The 16710-nt window shown below is 35.5% G+C and overlaps 1 protein-coding gene across 2 annotated transcripts in view; it reads left to right on the top strand.

Annotated features, from left to right (window-relative positions):
• Positions 1 to 16710, top strand: part of BABAM2 (BRISC and BRCA1 A complex member 2) — a 174149-nt gene that overhangs the window by 48977 nt on the left and 108462 nt on the right. For both annotated transcript variants that reach the window (XM_042789267.1, XM_042789266.1), the window contains exons 5-6: positions 2118 to 2312; positions 7553 to 7627. In XM_042789267.1, coding sequence (XP_042645201.1) covers positions 2118 to 2312; positions 7553 to 7627 — 270 coding nt within the window. The remainder of the gene's footprint in view (positions 1 to 2117; positions 2313 to 7552; positions 7628 to 16710) is intronic.

The following is a 16710-nucleotide window of genomic DNA, read 5'->3' as shown; positions in this document are numbered from 1 at the left end:
TGTAAAGAGAAATGCTTGAAGTATTAAGCCATCATACACATTGCTGAAGTCTATATAAAACTATTCCAAAGGCATATATCATGAACTACTGTCATCAGAGATAATAAAAATTATAAGCATTTTTAATGGAAATAGCCACATAGTTAGAGATTAGGCTACAAGTAGATTTCATTGTAGAGCTGAAGGTATGGTGCCTCTTGAATAACTGATTAAGCTTTCTATCTGCCTTTCCAGAGTATCAGAAGATAAAATTTCTAAGCAACTTGTTAATTTCTTTTCATGTCAGAACCATGGAGTCTCACCTTGATAAAATCCTCAGTTTCAGTTTGAGCTTTTTGTAAACCTCTTCACAGAATCAAAAAATAGCTGAGGTTTGGAAAAAGCCTTTAGAGCTCATCTAGTCCAGCTCCTCTGCCTGGGCAGGTCAGAGAGCAGATTGTCCAGGACCTTGTCCAGTTGGGTTTTGAATATCTCCAAGGGTGGAGACTCGACAACCTCTCTCTGCAACCTGTTCTCTTGTATTTATTAGTCTTAGTGTTACACAAAATACAGCTTGTATATTTTAGGTGACATGGTTTTTATCCAGCTTCATTCATTTACTTAACCCAGGTTAAGAAACATATTTTTTTTTTATGTATTTGAATACAAGGCAATGTTAAGATAGCCACTTCAAAGTACAGAAATATTTTCTGTCCTTTTATCGTAGAAAATGCTGCATACCAAACCAGTTTTTCCACTGACGAGGCAAAAAAGGACTAAGGCTTTTTTTGTCTTTGCTGAAGAATGTAAATTATGAATATAAATTGTTTATGAAATGTCTGCAACTTCCAGGACGAAAGTAACCATACCATCTGTAACTACTTTGAATTCAGATACTGATAAGTAATTTTATTAGAAGCTACTGTATTATATCTTCACTTAATTGTAAAATGCAGACATCTTTGCCAACTCTAAGGATCTTAATGTTAACTGTACATTCCGTGCAATTTAAAATCCTGTTGCAGCTAGTTTATTGTCATATGTCTATGTGAGATTCAGAAACACAGTTTTAATTTTGCTTATACTCAGAGCTGACCAGAAGCCATATGACTATGTTAACATGCCTTGATCTTGTATCAAGAAGACCTGTTGAGGACCTAAATACAAAGCATATGAGGACCTAAGTACTTTCACATCAGAACTGTCTCATGTCCTATCAGCATGGAGTACAGGGCAAGTCCTCATCTGCCCTTAACATAAATCCATTTTAGGTCAACCAGATGTAGACGTGCAACATTGATCATGTTAGGTATGGTTTGTAACACAGAAAACCTTCCTGAATAAAACTTACTGTGCATGGAAGACTGGTCTAACCCAATGTTAGAGTAGTTGAACTGAGAGGTAATATTGCTACTGTGCTACTGACAGTTGTCTTAATTGTATAAACAGTTACATTTCTGTTAACTGTGTTTCTTAAGATACAGTCAACTTATAATAAAAACCTCTGCTAGGCACACTGAAGAGACTTGTGTATGGATGGCATTTGTATTGAGGGGATGAGTCAAGGTAACTATAGTGGAGAGACAGTCAAGGTGAAGTAAAGCACAAGGTTGAGGGAACAGAAGAGAACCCACTTGCTCCATCACTGTCAATACTGTATCCACGATTCGAATAATGGAGCAGAGTAGTTTCCATAGTTGATGTTAATTTGGCATACTCATTTAGCTGACTGCTTTTTGAGTCAGATACTGTACAGGGTGGTACTTACCTGAGCCCTGTATGCTTCATATCAGTTCTAATTTTTTGAATTCAAACTTTTTAAGTTTTCAGATGCAACATTACAATTTTAGGGAAGAATAGAATGGTAATTTGGACCTATTTATGCCTGGTAGTAGCCCTGTTTTCAGTTTTCTGGTAGGTACCTGTATGGACTCCTACTTGATGTTAAGGCTTGCTTTTGCCTTTTGACCTGGTTTACTTCCAAAGCGTGATACAACCTTTGCATTTAATATTGTGGTTTAGCTTTGTCACAAAGCTTCCACGTGCACGTGTACCTCTGCTATCAGTATAGAAGGGGAAGTGCTTGTCTTTCTATTGCTGTAAACAGTTTTGATCTCTGTTCTTTTCTAATCCAACAGAATTTAGCTTCTTGGAATCCTTCTAACCCTGAATGCCTCCTGCTTGTTGTGAAAGAGCTTGTACAGCAGTATCACCAATTTCAGTGCAGCCGATTGCGTGAGAGCTCTCGCCTCATGTTTGAATATCAGACTTTACTTGAAGAACCCCAGTATGGAGAAAACATGGAAATCTATGCTGGCAAAAAAAACAACTGGGTAAGCTATTAAGAATATTGCTGCTAAAATGCCTTTAAGTGATCCTTTAATTTTCAAAAATACAGCTCTTGCCTTGGAAAACTGGAGTTGTTTCTGTGGATGTCCACGCTTTATTTCCAATGGAGAAAACTTCTGTTTGACTCCAGCTCACTTGCTATACTCCCTGTTTTGTATATTGGTGTCATTCCACTACCTTGGTTGAACCAGATTTCCAGGTGAGGAACTGTTGTTCAACCTGATGTTAGTTCATCTGATTTATAGATGAAAACTTTGAAGACTGTTGAAAAGCCTCTGCAGTATTTACAGGACAGAGTACAATGTTATGTGGAAGTCTGAGTTAGCTCTGCAGATTTGAGAAGCAGAATAACAGTGTTGGATTAACACCCTGCCCAGGAAAATCAGCCTGCTTAGGGGTAGGATGTATTCGGGTGTAGTTCCACATTACAATTGAGGTGATTTAATTGGTAACTGCAGCTGCCTATATCTCTCTGGCACCTGTCTAAGCTGAGTTGAGTTGTTTGATAAACCTCTACTTGAGAGGGGAAAAAAGACTCCAACTAATTTTTAGCAGAAGGACGGGAGGAGGTGAGATGGGCTAGAGCAGTGACTTTGTAGGGCCATGTCTTCATACAACAGTGAGACATAAACTGGCTTATCTGTTTCCTGAAGATGTATCCTTTGCTTGGGAAATGTGCAATTCTGTGTAGAAATACTCTATGTGTACCATCTCAGCCTTCTAAAATGAGGCTATTGACATTGTAGACATTTTGGTTAGTGTGTGATTTCACTTTTTAAAATTTTTTTAAACTGATATCTACCACAGAGTAAGCTTTGCAAAAAGCAGATTTTTCCATCGGTAAGATATTTATCACAGGAAGTTTAGGATAAGATATATATCAGGAAACATCTAATCGTGTTTATGCTAAATGTGTTCCCCTCTTGCTTTCAGCAATAGCATACTCTTAAGATATACTGGCCTTCAGAAGTGGTATCTTCTGAAATAGGTGCAATCTCAAAATCGATAAAATTCAACATTCCTGTTATCAGGGCCTAGAATTCAGCTTTGTGTTACTTTAATCATCCTTCAATTGCAGGTGGTGCAAGGATGTCTACTTTACAACTTAGAATTCTTATATTCATCTGTTTTTATTTTCTTAGAGAAGTCATCTAGGTTTTTTTATTTTAAGCAAAGTAGAATATTTTTATCAGAATTTCAGATCTCTATGTTTATAGATCAGAATATTTAATTGAAATTAATTTGTTCTTAAATGTTATTCTCTATAGCTCTCATCACAAACAATTTGCCACATTTGTAAATATCAGACTGGTTTATTGAAATGTAGAAGGCTTTCTGAACCGTACTGAAATTTTATCATAATTTGTTGCAGCTGCCAAAATTCTACTCAAATTGTAGAAAACTAGGGGTTTTTTCCTCATTTTTTTTTTTCTAGGAAAGCCATATCTACTCGAGCCTTTTGAAACTTTCCTCAGTATTTGGTAGCTGAATAAAGAACATTTTTTCACATTTGAATTGCTTTCTTAGTTAAAAATGTTCCAGTAAATTAAATTTTAAATACATTTTGAGGCAAATCCTTTTAATCATTTCAGAGCTATTTGATGTTTCTGTACCATGTGGGTTTTTTTCAAAGTTTACATTCTCTGTCAAGAAGACCCTGAGAATCCTGTTTGGAGGTTCTGTGAACCTGGTATCTACATGACAGGGTCTTGTTTTTGAGTGTCCTAAAACTCAAAACTATGAAACTAACTTGTGTAGTTCTCCTTCCTGTCCTTTACAACTGTCTTGTTAGTCTTGATGATGAGCACAATAGGAGTGTTTATTTGAAAAGCAAGAGGTAAACTGCATGTTGCTTCCTCTGCCTAGAAGTCATTGCAATTCATGTTGTTACTGTCTCTTAGGAATTGATAGTATCTCAGCAGACTTCTGTAGTAATCATCTGTGAAGGAACCTTGCACAGTGTTGAGAAAGCAATCATCTTAAGTGCATGAGTTAAAAAACTTTGAAGAGGAGGCCTGAATTCAGTGCTATGTCCCAAAATTTGCTTTTATACCTTTGCTCCAAAATCTATGACAAATAGAGAAACTGTTACCTAGCTTAGTAGCTTCATGTTGGCAGAGTACCAGGTGATATAGATGCCCATTAACTACCTAATCTCTCAGTGCTGTGGCCAGAAATTCATCTGACGCAAGCTGATGCCTGTGACCAGCTGGGTGGGGTCTGGTGGGTGAGCACCATGGACAGGGCCTGCTTCCTGCCTGTCCAGAACACTTTGGAAGTAATACTTTGCAAAATAATCTTGATTGAATGACATAAAAGATATAGACTGCAAGTCTTTATTTACTTTCACATCTTGGAGCAGCTAAATGTTTTGATCAGATGCCATTCATCTGTTCAGTGGCCATCCCAGTTCATCAGACTTGGTATTTTAGCAGAAATAATTTTCTGGATTTTATGGCAAATGTTGTATGGCATCTTTTTGGAAATTAAGTCCAGACAAGAAACACTATCTATAATACCCATTTCACTCTGAATAAAAAGCGAGTGCCCTGACTGTCATCAAAGCAGTCTTCATGGAACACATGCCCAAGAAGTCAGTGATTTTTCTGCATACGTAGGTAATACAGTAATACAGAAAGTTGGCATGTATCCTCACAAGTAGTGTCATCAGGAAAGGTTTCAGAGCCTGGATTTAATGTAATATATGCTCACTTTTTGTTGCGTAGTATTTCAGTGTGCAATTGCTTTGCCTCTGTTGTGTGACTACCAGGGGTAAATTTTAAGGGCAATTCTGAGCTACCTGGCAGCAGGGTGAATTACAACCTAACATCACACAAACCCTTTTGGCGAAAGGTACAACTGGCAAGGTACAGTTGGAAAGATTTTGGTTGCATTCAAGATCTTGGTTTTTCTTGTTTAGTGACTGGAAGGTAGAATGAGTTATCTCTAGTACATGCCTGATACACAGATCAAGAAACACATTGGCACTAATATTAGCATTGCTTAGTGTACATCTGCCTCATACAGCATCTTTGTCTATATGTGCTTAGTTTCTTGGGATTAAATCTTTGCTTACTGTAGGCATAAAATTAATTGGAGGAATTTAGTTCTGTAGAATTTTTTCCTTCTCAATTTCATGTCAGTACCACGGAAAAACATACGTAGCAAAGAGTCATCTATATTCCTCAGCTACCCTGCTTAGCAGCTTACCATTTATTTTGGAAAGCCAGTTTCCATTGACTTAAATCTTCGGTACCTTCTCACAGAGGATTGTGCATTTGCAAGCTCACTTCCATCAATCCTTTTCTCAGCCAGTTCCCTTCTGAATCAGTATGAATAGCAATCAGTGTGGTCCATCACTATGGAGACTTGTGGTCCAGTGGTATATGGCCAGTGATAAGCTTCATGTTTTCTCTTATGCTGAGCTCAAAGCAAATTATGGATTAGCACAACTAATTGAGAGGGGAAGCAAACGTACTGACTATTTTGCAGAGGCATATGACAGATTTTCAGTATCACTACAGGTGTCATAACACTGTGAGTGTGTTTCTCTTTAAAAGTTGTCGTACCTTTTGACAAGCTGTCCCCATAGTTATGTGGAGTTCTCGTGAAAACATCTACTAAACATAGTAAAGTGGTAGCCCAAAAGGCATCCCTCGTATATCTGCGTGGGTTATAAGCCCTTGAGTACTGAGGGTGACTGAACGCTGGCACAGGTTGCCCAGAGAGATGGTGGGTTCTCTGTCTGTGGAGATATTCAGAAGCTATCTGGACATGATCCCAGGCAACCTGTGTGCTGTCAAGATCCTCTACATCTCTTCCATAGGTCACTGCTGCATTTTACAGAAAGCATGCTTCCATTTTTTCAGACTTATTACGGGCTTTTACTTGGCACAGGGTATAGCTTATATACACAATAAAGATGATCCTGTTTAAATCTATTGTTGTATTTACGTTCACTGTTCTAATGAGAACTGCAATAAACACGTTTACCATAGGTGGATGTTCACTTTGTTAAAATTTGTATATCCTACATTCCTTGTTTAAAAGTATTTTCCTTCTGGCTATGCAAAACATTTAAAACAGTAAAATTAAAAGAAGGTATAGATAACTGTTCAGGGAATAGTGAAATAGTACATATGTATTACTGTGGGAGAACAAATGCTGCATATTCACACAGCTTTGATTTGTCCCCTTGCCTGTTAAAATGAAGTACTGTTTTTTTAAAAATTGTATGTTATCACATAACTAAGTAGTGTATGTATGCAAAACTGGGGCGGTGTTAAAACTGAAATAAGTTCTGCTACCTTGTCTCAAGATGTCCTGATTTTTTTGTACTCAACTGATTAATGTGTAACACTTTTTGTACTGCTAAATCAACATTACAAATATACCTGCTGTATGGCTACTTTATTGAATTAAAAAATAGGGATGACAGAAAATTAATAAGGAGGAAATCAAGCAAGCATTTGTTTTTCAAAAAGAGCCAACTTCATTGCTTCATAACCAGGTGGACAAAGTCTGGTTTTGAGGAAGTGTATGAAACAGAAAGGAAATCCTTTCCATTTCCTTTGCATACACTTTATGCATAAAAAAGAGCAATGTGTAGGGGAATGCTTGGCAAATTTTCAGTAAACAGTTGTCTAGGTGTAAAGAGTCACATAATTCTGAAAACAACTTACATAAAACCTTCTACTTCGGTTCTTTCCTTTATGTTTATTCAGAGGACGTTTTTGATACATTCTCACCTTACTTGATGCCAATTTTCTTATGTATGCCTGCAGTGTTTATGAAGGTGCCCCTATTTTATCTGTGTGCTCTTATAAATGTGTCAGGTTTTTAGCTTTACTTTTAGACTATTTGAAGTCTTGCTGGACCTTTCTCCGGAAATGAGTACAGCCAAGATACATCTATATTTAGGGCCTAACAAAGTATAGTCTGATTTTTGTCATGCACACTGTTGTATTCTCACTACTTTTTGCTATTGACTTACTGGCAATGATGTTTTATGTTTTTTAAGGTGTCTTCTCATATAGCATCTGTGAAATCTGTAAATTATTTTTTTCCTCTTCAGTAATTCCATTGAGAAATGTTTTAAATCTCAACCCTTGTGTTTGGTATGAGCTCTTGCATATTTTTCTGGTTAATATTGCATCTTCAGCACATTCAATTTGTAGTTCTGTTTTAGATACCAGGTCTCATTAGTGTTACCTTTTTTCTACAGACTGGAGAATTCTCAGCTCGCTTCCTCTTGAAGTTGCCTGTAGATTTCAGCAATATTCCTACATACCTTCTCAAGGTAAAATGAATGTCTAAGTTGACATTATTTGTGTGAATTATTGAAATGTTCGTAGTAACTATTTTGACTTTCCTGCCCTTCTCCTTTCCAAGAGTTTGAAAGTCTGTCATTTCTAAACCTGGCTGGATTAAGTTTTGGAAAGGTGATGTTAGATATACTGTTGTTTTGCATGCTGTTTTACCAGGTCGTAAATATATACCTATCACTTTAAAGGACCTTGCAGGATTTGGGTTGTTTTAGAAGATGGCATGCAATGCAGATGTTCTCGGTTTTTAGACAATATGATAAGTAGCAAACTCTTGACCATATCCAAGGTATTATCTTGGGGAATAAAATCAAATATTTCCAGATAAACTCTTTTATATGAGTCTATGGAATTTCATGCTATGCAAGTTCTGGGTTTTTTAATGAACAGTCCAATTGTACCAGTAGTCTTGATAGTAGAAGCAGAAAAGCAAATATACCAACTAAATATACCATTTCTTAACAGGAAGTGAAAATAAATACTAATGACACAAACTGAAGGTTATGATTATTTCTTCGCTTCATTGTTTACAATGAACAGTAATTTGACCATGTACTTTAGAAAGTAGGACTAGGACTATAGAGTATTGATGTGAATTGGATAAAAGTATTTCTTTCTTTGCTAAGAGAAAAAAAACAAAAAAAAACAAACAAAAAAACAAACAATAACAATAAAAATCTTGTGACAAACTACTAACACGGAATAATTTGAAATGAGTGGTTTTCATAGCAGGAGGACAGTGACTCTTTGAAGCAGTTGCTGTGGAAGCCCTTCATAAGGTCAGTGTTACTATATTCAGAGAATGCAGTGAAAGATCCGGGTTCTCTCTGTCGATCGTTACTGTTAGAATGAAATGCCAGAACTTCTACTGCAGACAAGGTTTGAGTCAGCTGATGTTACCAACACCCATCTTTCCTTTAAACTGCATGTCTGCCTCCTTATTCAGCTTTTTACTTTTAAATATCTGTAAAGATGAACAGCTACTTAATGGTAGCAACTAATATGTTGAAATGAAAATGTGAGTGCAGATCCCACTACCTTCTCTTCATCTTATTGTTAGAATTGTCTTCAGCTATTGTTAGATCACAATTGCAAATGTGAACCTTCAGTGTTTTTCCAGATCAGTTGTCCTGAGTTAGGAACCGTGAAAATAAAGGCAGGCGCAACTATAATCTCACAGAAACTTTGGTCATAGTCAGAGATTGGTATGCTATGATCTCTTTCTTTCTGTAGACTGTTTGCCGTTTAATGAGCTGCTCCTAACTTTCTCAAAAGCATCCAGATATTTTCAGGTTGTTCCTGTGTTTACAGTAACAGCCCTTCTCCCAGCTGCTGCCTTTCATTAGGGCCTTCTCTTCTCACTTGATGGGAACATTTCCAGTCAGATTTAGAGGGTTGGCCAAGGCCTTTTCATGAAGGATAGCGTTGAGGAGAGGTTGCATCAACAGTTCACCTTGACTACAGGATAACTGTGATTTGCTTCTGAAAGACTTTGTGTCAGAAAGGAGACTGAGAATGTCTTAACATGAACAATGTTATCTGCTCCTGTCAGAACTCCAAGTGCCGTATTTTTCAGGAAAAACTTTAAATTGGTAAAGAATTTCAGGGCAAGTGCATACCCAGTATGTTCAATAGGTTCAGTCACAGATGTGTGTTATGCCTCTGGGGAAACCGCATGGCTTGTTGGTTGGAAGGTGGTATATAACTTAGGTAAGTAACTGTCATCATGTAGGAACTCTGTGATAGAGACAGATTCTACTTTTGTTTCTAAAGAATAATGTTTTAATGCATGACAGCATACCTCCTTCTTACTGTAATTCCCTGAAGTGCTTACTAAACATCTTCCACCTTCTCCAAACAAAGTTGTTAAACTGCAGATAAATCATCAGTGTTCCACAACTGCTTCCCGGAGTGTTGTTCACCCTGAGTACTGAAAGATTCATTAGTCTGAAGGAAAACATGTATTTTGCATGCATATATTGATTGTGTGATGTGAAGAGGCACACACAGAAGGTAGTAGATTAAAAGTTTCCCAGTCTACCTTTATTTTGACATTTCTAAAAACTTAATGTCATAGCTTTGGTATTTTAAAATTAATTTATGTAATAACCTGGGTTTTTACAACAGCAGATCCTTCTTGATGGGCAACGTACTGATGAAATCCTTACCTTTCTTAGGCAAACTTCTACTATGCAAAATGATGGGTTAACTGTCTGTGGTAGAAAGGCGATATGTAGTCTGGATGAGTAGCCACAGGAGAAGAAATATTCTTTTATTCCAGTAGTATTTGTTGATGGCAGAAGAATGATTTGACTTAGGCTCCAGCATGGACTGTGACAGAGTACTCTGTAGCAGCCATGAATCTTTTACCCCCACTGCCTTTAGCTCCTTATATTCTGACATTGTCAGCTATATGAATGTCATCTCATATGACAACAATATAAAGGCAGGTAGAATTGGAACTACTGCGTTGATGGTTGAAATGATTATGGTCTGATTACTCCAAATTCATAAAGCTATTTTAAAAAATTCAATTTTCTTTTAAGCTGTCCATGTCTTCCCTATTTCATTTTTTTTTGGATGAGATTTTTGACATAGATTTTTGATTTGTTACAATAAAATAGGAGTTTATTTTCCATTGTGTCTGCCAGGTATGTTGTCTTCAATGCTACCTGCTGGATCATGGTGCATAATAGAGCATCTATTGACATGGTGGAAATAATTGTTGATATATTATCGTGAAAGGTGGAAGAACAGTCAGTAATTGAAGGCTGTTAACAATTAACAGCTTAATGTTCAAATGCAGAATTTAATGTGTTTGAATTTTGTTCTGGTCTATAGCCAGTCTTACAGAGTGCAGTAGCTTCACTGTAATGATTTGCAAAGTTCACCTGTGTTATACTTTCTCTACCGTCTTCTTTTTTGAAGTTTAATTAATGCTACTTGCGTTAAAATCTGGTGAAATATTGAAAACCATTATTTTTGCCTCATCAATCACTCCTAGTACACCAGTGATATGTAATGCTCTCCTGAATTTTTTACTGATGTCAGTAGGAAATCACCCTACAAGTATGACTGTAAAACTTTGTATAGTAAGTCAATATTCAGGTTTGAGGCAGTCTGTAGAGTTACAGAATCTTTGGAGTTCTTGAGAATATACTCCAGAATCATAAGATTTTACTCTGGCAACTTTGTACTGATGGTGGTGAGAGTATTCTCCTTTCCCTATAAAGAATAAAAATTTGAAGATGCAGCATAAGTTGGGTTGTTATAAGCCAGAAAGATGGATTTACCAGTTTATTTTAAAGGTATTCACTGCACTGAATTTAAAATTCAGTTCAGTTGTATGTGCGTTTTAAGGAAGGTAGTTTAGTGTATGAAGAGCAGCGAGAGTGATTAAAAGAACAGTGCAGAGTACACTCTCTTCCTTTGAATTCTGAAATTCTAATAAAAGTTCTTCAGTTATTATTTGGAAACACAACTCTTGTAATGGCTGCAGCAGATAAATCTTTTTTCATAAGTTTACTTGGCATATTCCTTCATGTTTGAAAGAAAAAGTATCATTCTTCTATTTTCCAAGCAGTTCCAAAGAACTGTTCAAAAAGAAATGTTGGTTTATAGTGAAAAATTATATTCGGGAAAAGACACAACTGCATTGTTTTTTCCTTTACAAAGTTATACTGTAATACAAACAGTTTGAATTGAAGTGTGGACCAGTTTTGCATTGTTTTCTTATGCAAATCATTTTGACAAATTAAAATTTTAAGTGTTGAAAGAACTGCAGAATAAAGATGGTGGCTCAAACTACTGCAAGGTTTGTTATTCATAAGTCTTTCATTAAGGTTCTCTTATTTGACAAGAACGTGGCTTTCATTCAGGAAAATCTTTACATCTATATCTGTGTACTGTTATACTTTCCCTTTCTTGCAATTTTATTTTTAATCAGCACATTAATTTTGGCTTAAATTGTTTTCTGTCAGTTGCAACATTTTTAATTTTTGCCACAGCATTTTATAAATTATTCACTCTACATATTGGTTGTGAGGGTCAGTCTCTAGTTCCCATTTGTGCCTCTGCAGATACTATGTATGCAACAGTAATAATGAAGGTAATAGACTTAGCATGTAAAATACTTCATCCAAATTTTGGTTCACTCTTTGTAGTCTTGGTCAGCAACAGGGACATGTGTTATCGTAATGATAACTCATTAAATATCTCCAGCCCAGTAATTTACAAATTGTACTGGATTATATGACTGTAGTATGATTGCACAGTATGAGTGAACTTAGAGTATGTTGCCACTGATGCTGTTGAAAACAAGACATTTAGATATTTTTCTTTTATGTCTATGTCTTTTTGAGGTTTTGGCTAAGTAAGATGTGCCCTGATTACCACCACTGTCTTGTATGTAATTTTTAAAGTATTCATTTCCTATTCTTATGTACCTGCTGTTTGTGTCCTGGTGAATAGCTAATATCTGGACCAATTTAGCTATGACACTGTGACCAGCAGCCTTCCAATAATTTCTTACTATTCAAGTATAAAGGAAACTATGCAAAGCAGACCTAATTTATTTTTGTAGAAGATTTAAAAAAAATACTTAAACCCGTTTTTTCTGAAGAGATTTTTTTTGTGATGACCACTGTATTTAGTGCGTATCTTTCAGAACTGAAACAAATAACAGACATTGTCTAGACACATTGCCAGGGGCCAAACAGTTGTGTGTAAGACTGTCAATGGAAAAAGTTTATCCTCAAGTTCAAATTGAAAGATAAGAATGTAGTTGTGTTTTTCCTTACTGTGATTTCATCATTTGGAAGTCTGTTAAAAGACTTCAGTGCAACGTTTGTTTACAACGTAGACCAAATTCCAAGTACTGTGAAAAGACTGCAATACTTGTGTATGTTTGAGTAATCAACTGTAGTGGAGAACAAGCAGAAGTTAAGTATAATATGCAGGGTCAAATGAGATTTTTTTCCAGGCCAGTTTCTTTACTGTTGTGATTTAGCAGTTTGATTTACTTGGCAGCATTTAAGGTTTGTGTTAAATTGCTGCAAAAATAAAAACTAAAATAAGCGTGTACAAAACATAGTACCCCTGCTGTTTAACTCAAAAATTTGAGCTAAATATTCTGAAAAAGTGTAATATTTTCTTTGCTTTGAAACTTCATTTGATTTTGTTGGTAGCTGGCTAACTAAAACCTGATGTGTAGTGTCCTAAGGTTACAGAATCAGTGGCAAAAAGGAATTAGAGTCTTGATCTTTTCACATTAGACTTCTTTACACTATGCTAGGCAGCTACCTCTCCAAATGGCATAGAGCATTATTCAGTATATACTATCTGACTGTCTTCCCATAATGTATGTCTTCTGTATTGGGTAGGGTGATGGACCTGTACATCATAAGAAGCTTGTCATGTCTATGGTGCCAGCTGTCATTTTACCTCTTTTACAAATAGGAAAACCAGCAGTTTATAAGACTTGTAGGTAATCCTGAAATCATATGCAGTTCTCATAATTCACAATACTTTGACCATGCTTTCCATGGACATCTTTTAAACTAATAAATAGATTGCTATTAATCTTATACTACTTATGAGTTTGTGGGAGAGGCATAAAGTTAACTTCCTGAATTGTATTCCATAATGTATTTCTTATCTTGAGATGTATGTAAGCATTCGGAGCAAATAGTTTAAATTTTAAAAGTAGATGTTAGTATGATATTCACTACATTGCGTATTGTACCAGCATGAAATTACTTAAACAGAATATCAAATCGTCAAAGATTGTCTAGGTTTCTTCTGTTAATAGTTTAAAGGCAAACTTTATAACATGTAATTATAATGAGCCATTGAGATTTTTAGATTAGAAGTGGATCTGTGCAAGTTATTACTGGCAACATTCGAAACGGAATAGTTTGTAGTAGCTGAAGCCAGTAAATGGTATGATTTAGAGACCATGAAAATAAATGTAACCTGTGTGTGTGGAAGACATTTATCAAGAAGAAATGTCATTGATACTTGTCTCTAAGAATCTTTCATTTTAGCCTGTGCCCAGAAACCTGCAGTTTACTTTTGCTGTCCTCTTTTTTTATCAAAAAGTGCTAAATGATGTACCATCTAGGAAGCTTTCCTTTTTCGCAGTGTTCTGCCCAGTGTTAGCGTAGCAGCCTGTTGCCAGAAATGTACAAACTCCAAGCAGCGGAGCTTGCATGAGTGAAGCCAAAAATAAAGAAAACAAAAGAGATGTTCATGTCATGAGTTGTTTCTGGCAGTTTAGGAAGTCGTAGAGTCAGAAAAATAGTGACTTGTTTGGTGATAAAGTACTTTTAAATGTCTAGTTTTTCATAATAGATTAAAAAATGTAAGATCTGCCAGCTGTAAAAGTTTGGGGGATTTGTTTTGGGTATTTTTTTTTTATTATTATTTAGTAGGATATTTCAGTTGTCACTGTATTTAGAAGTATAATATCTTACTCCACTATATAGAAGCATTGTGCTTCTTTGCTAGTCTTACTGCTTTAACCTTGAAGAGTTTTGCAGAATAAGTCAGCCCTCTTGCTTCGCCACAAAATCTACTGATTCTGGCATCAGAGAGTTAAGAGTAAATTGTTACTGCTATAATATAGTGAAGCTCCAGAAATACTTATAGATACTACAATTTAATTAGTCATCCTTTCATGATTTTATTCCAGTATCTTCTGCCCACAAACCAAGGGCAGTAAAACCCTATGAAAGTATACTTTATAATCAGAAGATGCTGTATTTGAATTTTGTAAACTGATCAGTTCCCTTCATTCTCACTAAATTTTATTAGTACAACTTTTCCGCAACAACATGATTTGTTTGTGGTAACTAGTCACTAAAAACACGTAAAACATGTTAGTGTCAGGAGCACCTTAAGTTCCATATGCTGAAAGCCCAAAGCAATTTTTTTAATCAGCTTTTTCTTTAATTTATTGGAATATTTTGTTAATAAGATCTGTCAACTGGAACAGCTCATTCTGCACAGCTGATGATTTTTATAGGTTATGATCTTAATATGAATCATAATCTCCAATCAAATATATTTCTGATGACAGTTATCTTATATTTAAACATTTTATTTTTATAATGCAGTAGTAAAGGAAAGCACCACCACATCTACCGATAAATTAAATCTTATGATGCTCGTCTCAATTTCTGTGAATTTTTCTTTAATTTAATAGAGCTACTAATTTGCTATTCTGAGATGAGTAGAAGCAGGGTCTTTCTTCGTTAGTTTTCTAAAAAAAAAATCGAAGAAAAACAGGTTAAAAAGAACAGCTTCTGAAATTTAAAAGCCTTTTTTGCATCTGGTGGGAAAGTTTATAGACACATTATGTTGCATGACTTGCTTCAGATTTACTGCCTTGTTAGGGCTTGTAATTTGTACTATTGCTTTACATTTGCATTCTATGTGTTGCATAGGAAGAATGGAATTCAATAGCCATAAAAATAATTGCAGGTTATTACATAATGATGGTGCTTGTTTTATCTGTCATGGTCCACCCATAATATGTAAAACAAGCAGTATACAGTGGTCTTAAACTGGGAAGGGGATCCTGGGTTTTGTTTTGTTTTGTTGTTTTGGGTTTTTTTTTCCAAAACTTTTTCTTTATTTCACCATTGCTGTTTATTTCCTTTCAAGAGAATGGAGAAAAATTTGAGAATTTGTTGAGCATAGAGTATGAGCATAACAATAATCTTTATAATTCATTAACAAGCATATCTGCATTCGAAGATATAGAAGTACATAATGCATGATGATAGGATGTTAAGAAGGATATTTCAGTGCTGAGCCCATAGTCTCTTACTGCTATTAGGTTTTGTCTTATGCTTCAGGTCAGGGCTTAAGACCTACAGCAGCTCATATTTTGAGGTTTTAAAGTCAATTTTGCATACAGAAGTGCCAGTTATTTACTCTTACAGTGATTGGGTTGGTTTAGTGTTTTGGGGTTTTTATGTTCTGACTTTGAGATTACTAGATTATGTCTATCTTCTTAAGAAATAATAGTACTAACACAAATGTACATCTCTCTGATGATTTCATATGATTTTTAGTTTTGTTTTACATTCTGTGATTTGCACTGGTAACTTTTTTCTGTTGAATACACAAAATCCTTAGATGGCTGCCAGTCTAAAAAGGTAGGAGGGCGTTGGGTTTTTTTTAAATATGTATCTGAAAAAATAAATGTGTAGCAGAGTGTATTACACTGCTTACTTATATTTGGGTTCATAGGTTTAAAGGTTTAAATCAAAAAGAAATAAAAAAAGAAAAAAAATAAAATTAAAGCTTTACTGTTGAATCAGTTAGTCTCAGCAGTAAACATTCCGAGGTTGGATGATCTATCACATTTATTTTTGTCTAATTGATACTGACAATGTCATTGATCATAATATCATGAAACATAAAGTTAAAAAGCCCAAAAATATCTAGAATGTTCTGCCATTTTGCTTCCATGTTACCAAAAGAATGCACAGCATTTTCTTCACTAATTGCTAATGAATAATGTGCCATGTTTCTATCAATCTTTGCATTTCTGTAGTAACTTGTGTTTAGGAAAGTAGGTCCTTGTTTACATAAGATGTATTTCAGTATTTTCTGTTTTAGAAGGAGACATTAGGTGGAGAAGGCTAAAGGAAGGACTGCCTTGTCCAGCAGTATCTCAGTGAGACAGTGAAAGGAAAATAAATAAAACTTAGACCTGTTGACTCTGTATTTCTGTTTTAATGATTTAAGTGTTCATGCTAGAACTTGTATGTCTTTTATGTGCTGGGACCTGTAATCATTGCAAACAGCACATCCATGGGAGAGATGGGGCAGTGGGGAGGAGCTTTAATTTGGCTTCATTGGATGCAATTAGGTGCAGTCCTTACATCTTAACAGGTTACCAGTACATCAAAATTTGGGCAAAAAGATGTCTGCGAATTAAATACTGGTTTTTAATTACATAATGAACTGTCTGGAGTGCACATACAGTATTTAAGTATACCCACATAATATAAATAGGAAGTACTTCTGCTGAAGGAAAATAGTGAAA

The sequence above is a fragment of the Tyto alba genome, unplaced genomic scaffold (assembly GCF_018691265.1).
Source record: "Tyto alba isolate M040663 unplaced genomic scaffold, T.alba_DEE_v4.0 Super-Scaffold_16, whole genome shotgun sequence".
Lineage (NCBI taxonomy): Eukaryota > Metazoa > Chordata > Aves > Strigiformes > Tytonidae > Tyto > Tyto alba.
Note: the sequence above shows the minus strand (reverse complement) of the source record. Positions and strands in the feature narration are given on the sequence as shown.